The 6,912-nt window shown below is 49.9% G+C and overlaps 1 protein-coding gene across 1 annotated transcript; it reads left to right on the top strand.

The window, feature by feature from the left end:
• Positions 1-287: 287 nt before the first annotated feature.
• On the top strand, positions 288-2,585 carry LOC135567061 (uncharacterized; the record flags this gene model as incomplete). Its single annotated transcript, XM_065014568.1, has 1 exon — positions 288-2,585. A coding segment is annotated over one exon (2,298 nt), but the record flags the coding sequence as incomplete, so codon positions are not given.
• Between the last annotated feature and the right edge of the window lie 4,327 nt (positions 2,586-6,912).

The following is a 6,912-nucleotide window of genomic DNA, read 5'->3' as shown; positions in this document are numbered from 1 at the left end:
ATCACTAGGCTACCTACCGTCCCACATGATGATGACGTAAGGTTAACAGTTAAAAACGACACGTTGTAACGACACGTAATGATTCAAATACATGGAAATGCAATGGAACAATAGCATCACCAAGCTTCCCGCTCAAAGCTGCGTTTCCACAGGCCGCACAATTATGGTCTTTGGCACAATAATTGTTCAAAATAACTGATCTGATCAGTAAAATAAAAGATTGGACATATCACTGTCTGTGTAAACAGAGCATCTGTGTACATGATCCCTCACCTTTGCCTTTCCAGCCCCTCTTCCCTATTCAGCCCCTCTTCCCTATCCACCCCCAACACCTCTCTATTCAGCCCCAACACCTCTCTATTCAGCCCCAACACCTCTCTATCCAGCCACTACACCTCTCTATCAGCCCCAACACCTCCCTATCCAGCCCCAACACCTCTATATCCAGCCCCAACACCTCTCTATTCAGCCCCACCCACTCCCTATCCAGCCCCAACACCTCCCTATCCAGCCCCAACACCTCCCTATCCAGCCCCAACACCTCCCTATCCAGCCCCAACACCTCTCTATTCAGCCCCAACACTTCTCTATCCAGCCCCAACACCACCCTATCCAGCCCCCCTTCCCTATCCAGCCCCAACACCTCTATATTCAGCCCCAACACCTCTCTATCCAGCCCCAACACCACCCTATCCAGCCCCCTTCCTTATACAGCCCCAACACCTCTCTATTCAGCCCCAACACCTCTCTATCCAGCCCCAACACCACCCTATCCAGCCCCCCTTCCCTATCCAGCCCCAACACCTCTCTATTCAGCCCCAACCCCTCCTTTCCAGCCCCTACATCTCCCTATCCAGCACCCCTCCCTATCCAGCCCCCTTCCCTATCCATCCCCAACCCCTCGTATCCTTTCTCCCTTCCCTATCCAGCCCCAACACCACCCTATCCAGCACCCCTTCCCTATCCAGCACCAACACACCTCTATTCAGCCCCACACACTCCCTATCCAGCCCCAACACCACCCTATCCAGCCCCCCTTACCTATCCAGCCCCAACCGCTCTCTATCCAGCCCCAACACCTACCTATCCAGCCCCAACACCTCTCTATTCAGCCCCACCCACTCCCTATCCAGCCCCAACACCTCTTTATCCAGCCCCAACACCTCCTTATCCAGCCCCAACCCCTCCCTATCCAGGCCCCCTTCTCTATCCAGCACCAGCTCCTCCCTATCCATCCCAAAACCCACTCTTTCCAGCCCCAATCCTTCTCTTTCCAGCCCCAATCCTTCTCCTTCCAGCCCCAATCCTTCTCTTTCCAGCCCCAATCCTGTCCAACCCCCTCTCTATCCAGCCCCAACTCCTCCTTATCCAGCCCCAACCTCTCTCTATCCAGCGCCAACTCCGATCTATCCAGCCCCCAACCCCTCTATCCAGAACCCAAAACCACTCTATCAAGCCCCCTCACCCTCCCTATCCAGCCCCAACCCCAACCCCTCCATATCCAACCCCTCTCCATTAATACCCAACACCTCCCCATCCATCCCCAACCCCTCCCTATCCTGCCCCAACCCCTCCCTATCCAGCCCCAACCCCTCCATGTCCAACCCCTCTCCATTAATGCCCAACCTCTCCCTGTCCATCCCCAACCCCTCCGTAGATCCAGCCCCAACCCCTCCCTATCCAACCCCTCTCCATTAATGCCCAACCCCTCCCCTGTCCACCCCCAACCCCTCCGTATCCAGCCCCAACCCCTCCCTATCCAGCCCCAACATCTCCATATCCAACCCCTCTCCATTAATGCCCAGCTCCTCCCTATCCAGCCCCAACCCCTCCATATCCAGCCCCAACCCCTCTCTATCCAACCCCAACCCCTCCCTATCCAGCCCCAACCCTCCCTATCCTGCCCCAACCCCTCCATATCCAACCCCTCTCAATTAATGCCCAACCCCTCCCTATCCAGCCCCATCCCCTCCCTGTCCAGCCCCACCCCTCTCTATCCAACCCCAACCGCTCCCTATCCAGCCCCAACCCCTCCCTATCCAGCCCCAACCCTCCATATCCAACCCCTCTCCATTAATGCCCAACCCCTCCCTATCCAGCCCCATCCTCCCTGTCCAGCCCCAACCCCTCTCTATCCAACCCCAACCCCTCCCTATCCAGCCTCATCCCCTCCCTGTCCAGCCCCACCCCCTCCCTATCCAGCCCTATCCCCTCCCTGTCCATCCCCAACCCCTCCCTATCCAACCCCCAACCCCTCCCTATCCAGCCCCATCCACTCCCTGTCCAGCCCCAACCCCTCCCTATCCAACCCCAATCCCTCCCTATCCAGCCCCATCCCCTCCCTGTCCAGCCGCAACCCCTCCCTATCCAACCCCAACCCCTCCCTATCCAGCCCCATCCCCTCCCTGTCCATCCCCAACCCCTCCCTGTCCAACCCCTCCCTATCCAACCCCAACCCCTCCCTATCCAGCCCCATCCCCTCCTGTCCAGCCCCAACCCCTCCCTGTCCAGGCCCCAACCCCTCTCTATCCAACCCCAACCCCCCATCGCTATCCAAAGACTCAGCAGTACGCTCGTTGCCTTGACTTCATTACCAGAGATGGGACCTCCCCCTTTTGTTCCCAAAGCCGAGGCCTCACCGTGGTAACAAACACTCTGGGAATCACCAATACTCACTACTCACTGCATTGCTTATTCACATAACTACACTCACTCTCTTTAAAATAAACAATATAGACCCACATAGATATATCTCTCACAGTCTTCAAATCAGCTTGTCACCAGATACACACTTTTTTGTTTGTTCTTTTGATAATTTTTTTTACCCTGTGTTCTCCCTAATTGTGTGTTATCCAATTGGTAGTTACAGTCCTGTCAAAACACAACCCAACCAAGCCGCACTGCTTCTTGACACAATGCCCAGTTAACCTGGGAGCCAGCCGCACCAACATGTTAGAGGAAACACTGTATACCTGGAGACCGAGTCAGCACTGATGTTCATTGAGTTTTGTTGGGCTTTAGAGTGACGAAAAGTAGCTAACAGCTGGCTACCGTGTCAGAACGCACTACACCCAGCCAGCCACAGGAGTCGCACGTGCGTATTGGGACAAGGACATCCCTGCTGGCCAAACCCTCCCCTAACCCGGACAACGCTGGGCCAATTGTACACCGCCCCATGGGTCTCCCGGTCACGGCCGGCTGTGACAGAGACTGCACCCAGAATCACTAGTGGCACAGCTAGCACTGCATGAGATGCTGTGCCTTAGACCACTGCGCCGCTCAGATACAAACTCAAGAGTGGCCATGCTGCACTGAAAAATGAGTCCACACGGCAGTTTGAAAAGTTACTTCCCCTCACCCTCCGGCATTCCCCGCTGGCTAGCAAATCACAAGCGATCAGCCTGTGAGGCGTACTCATTACTGGGTGAATGACAGCTTCACAAAAGCTTCATTAAGGACACAGATGGCGAGGAAGCAGAGAGAAGCAGAGAATGGCAGGAACGAATGTAACATTGGCTATATGTGACGAGGCTGAAGAACCTTTCCACAGCTTGAACGACTGGCGGGGAGCCAGGCAGCCCACCCTCTTCAGAACGGGCTTCAGTCAGGGTCACACTGCCCTGCAGTTCTGTGGGGATCTGGCCATGTCACATGTCACGTTGACAGCTGTGTGTGTGTCTCTGTATGTGTGTGTAGGTATAACAGATCTGAACACTACCCCTTAAGTCAGGAGGAGGAGGAGTGTAGAACCAGCTGTGGAGACAAGATGCACTTCAGGATCCAGAGTGGTTGGTTCAGGTCCATGATAATGCAGTATCAAATCACATTTTATTTGTCACATGCGCCGAATAAAACACGTGACGACCTTAACCTCTTCAACCTATGGGGGCGCTATGTCATTATTGGATAAAAAAACGTGCCCGTTTTAAGCGCAATATTTTGTCACGAAAAGATGCTCGACTATGCATATAATTGGCAGATTTGGAAAGAACACACTCTGACGTTTTCAAAACTGCAAAGATATTATCTGTGAGTGCCCCAGAACTGATGCTACAGGCGAAACCAAGATGAAACATCAAACAGGAAATGAGCTGAATTTTTGAAGCTCTGTTTTACTATCGTCTCCTTATATGGCTGTGAATGTGCCGTGAACGAGCTTATGCTCTCTGCCGTTCGTGCAAGATGTCTTCAGCATTGTGACGTATTTGTAGGCATATCATTGGAAGATTGGCCATAAGAGACTACATTTGCCAGGTGTCCGCCCGGTGTCCTGTGTCGAAATTATTGCGTAATCTCTAGGTCCATGTGCGTTCCATTTCTTCAGAAGAGAAAGTCACCTGCCACGAAGGATTTATCATCGATAGATATGTGAAAAACACCTTGAGGATTGATTCTGAACATCGTTTGCCATGTTTCTGTCGATATTATGGAGTTAATTTGGAAAAAGGTTCGCGTTTTAATGACTTAATATATATATATATTTTTTGTTGTTGTTTTGTTCTTACTCGTGATGAAAACGTAGCGATTTGTCAACACAAATAATATTTTTGTAAAAACTGAACATTTGCTATCTAACTGAGAGTCTCATTGAAAACATCTGAAGTTCTTCAAAGGCAAATGATTTTATTTGAATGTTTTTCTGGTTTTTGTGAAAATGTTGCTTGCTGAATGTCAGGCATAATACTATGCTAGGCTATCAATAGTGTTACACAAATGCTTGTTTTGCAATGGTTGAGAAGCATATTTTGAAAATCTGAGATGACAGTGTTGTTAACAAAAATCTAAGCTTGAGAGCTAGCATATTGATTTCATTTCATTTGCGATTTTCATGAATGGTTAACGTTGCGTTATGGTAATGAGCTTGAGGCTGTATTCACGATCCTGGATCCGGGATGGCTCGTCGCAACAGGTTAAAGTAAAACGCTTAATTGCCAAGAGTGCGCAAAGCTGTCATCAAGGAAAAGGGTGACTATTTGAAAAATATAAAATATATTTTCATTAATTTAGCACTTTGAAAATAAATCAAATGTATTTATATAGCCCTTCTTACATCAGCGGATATCTCCAAGTGCTGTACAGGCACCCAGCCTGAAACCCCAAACAGCAAGCAATGCAGGTGCAGAAGCACGGTGGCTAGGAAAAACTCCCTAGAAAGGCCAAAACCTAGGAAGAAACCTAGAGAGGAACCAGGCTATGAGAGGTGGCCAGTCCTCTTCTGGCTGTGCCGGGTAGAGATTATAACAGAACATGACCAAGATGTTCAAATGTTCATAAATGACCAGCATGGTCAAATAATAATAATCACAGCACCTCAGGAGTAAATGTCAGTTGGCTTTTCATAGCCGATCATTAAGAGTATCTCTACCGCTCCTGCTGTCTCTAGAGAGTTAAAAACAGCAGGTCTGGGACAGGTAGCACGTCCGGTGAACAGGTCAGGGTTCCATAGCTGCAGGCAGAACAGTTGAAACTGGAGCAGCCGCATGGCCAGGTGGACTGGGGACAGCAAGGAGTCATCATGCGAGGTAGTCCTGAGGAATGGTCCTAGGGCTCAGGTCCTCCGAGAGAGAGAAAGAATTAAAGAGAGCATACTTAAATTCACACAGGACACCGGATAAGACAGGAGAAGTACTCCAGATATAACAAACTGACCGTAGCCCCCCGACACAAACTACTGCAGCATAAATACTGGAGGCTGAGACAAGAGGGGTCAGGAGACACTGTGGCCCCATCCGATGATACCTCCGGATAGGGCCAAACAGGAACGATATAACCCCACCCACTTTGCCAAAGCACAGCCCCCACACCACTAGAGGGATATCTTCAACTACCAACTTACCATCCTGAGACAAGGCCGAGTATAGCCAACAAAGATCTCCGCCACGGCACAACCCAAGGGGTGGCGTCAACCCAGACAGGAAGATCACGTCAGTGACTAAACCCACTCAAGTGACGCACCCCTCCTAGGACGGCATGAAAGAGCACCAGTAAGCCAGTGACTCAGCCCCTGTAATAGGGTTAGAGGCAGAGAATCCCAGTGGAGAGAGGGGAACCGGCCAGGCAGAGACGGCAAGGGCGGTTCGTTGCTCCAGTGCCTTTCCGTTCACCTTCACACTCCTGGGCCAGACTACACTCAATCATATGACTCACTGAAGAGATGAGTCTTCAGTAAAGACTTAAAGGTTGAGACCGAGTTTGCGTCTCTCACATGGGTAGGGAGACCATTCCATAAAAATGGAGCTCTATAGGAGAAAGCCCTGCTTCCAGCTGTTTGCTTAGAAATTCTAGAGACAATTAGGAGGCCTGCGTCTTGTGACCGTAGCGTACGTGTAGGTATGTACGGCAGGACCAAATCAGAGAGATAGGTAGGAGCAAGCCCATGTAATGCTTTGTAGGTTAGCAGTAAAACCTTGAAATCAGCACCTTGCCTTTACAGGAAGCCAGTGTTGGGAGGCTATCACCTGAGTAATATGATCAAATTTTTTGGTTCTAGTCAGGATTCTAGCAGCCGTATTTAGCACTAACTGAAGTTTATTTAGTGCTTTATCCGGGTAGCCGGAAAGTAGAGCATTGCAGTACTCTAACCTAGAAGTATTTTCTGCATAATTTTTGGACAGAAAGTTTCTGATTTTTGCTACGTAGATGGAAAAAAGCTGTCCTTGAAACAGTCTTGATATGTTTGTCAAAAGAGAGATCAGGGTCCAGAGTAACGCTGAGGTCCTTCACAGTTTTATTTGAGACAACTGTACAACCATTAAGATGAATTGTCAGATTCAACAGAAGATCTCTTTGTTTCTTGGGACCTAGAACAAGCATCTCTGTTTTGTCTGAGTTTAAAAGTAGAAAGTTTGCAGCCATCTACTTCCTTATGTCTGAAACACAGGCTTCTAGCGAGGGCAATTTTGGGACTTTACC

The sequence above is a fragment of the Oncorhynchus nerka genome, unplaced genomic scaffold (assembly GCF_034236695.1).
Source record: "Oncorhynchus nerka isolate Pitt River unplaced genomic scaffold, Oner_Uvic_2.0 unplaced_scaffold_2640, whole genome shotgun sequence".
Taxonomy (NCBI): Eukaryota; Metazoa; Chordata; class Actinopteri; order Salmoniformes; family Salmonidae; genus Oncorhynchus; species Oncorhynchus nerka.
The sequence above is the reverse complement of the archived record's forward strand: the minus strand, read 5'-3'. Positions and strand labels throughout refer to the sequence as shown.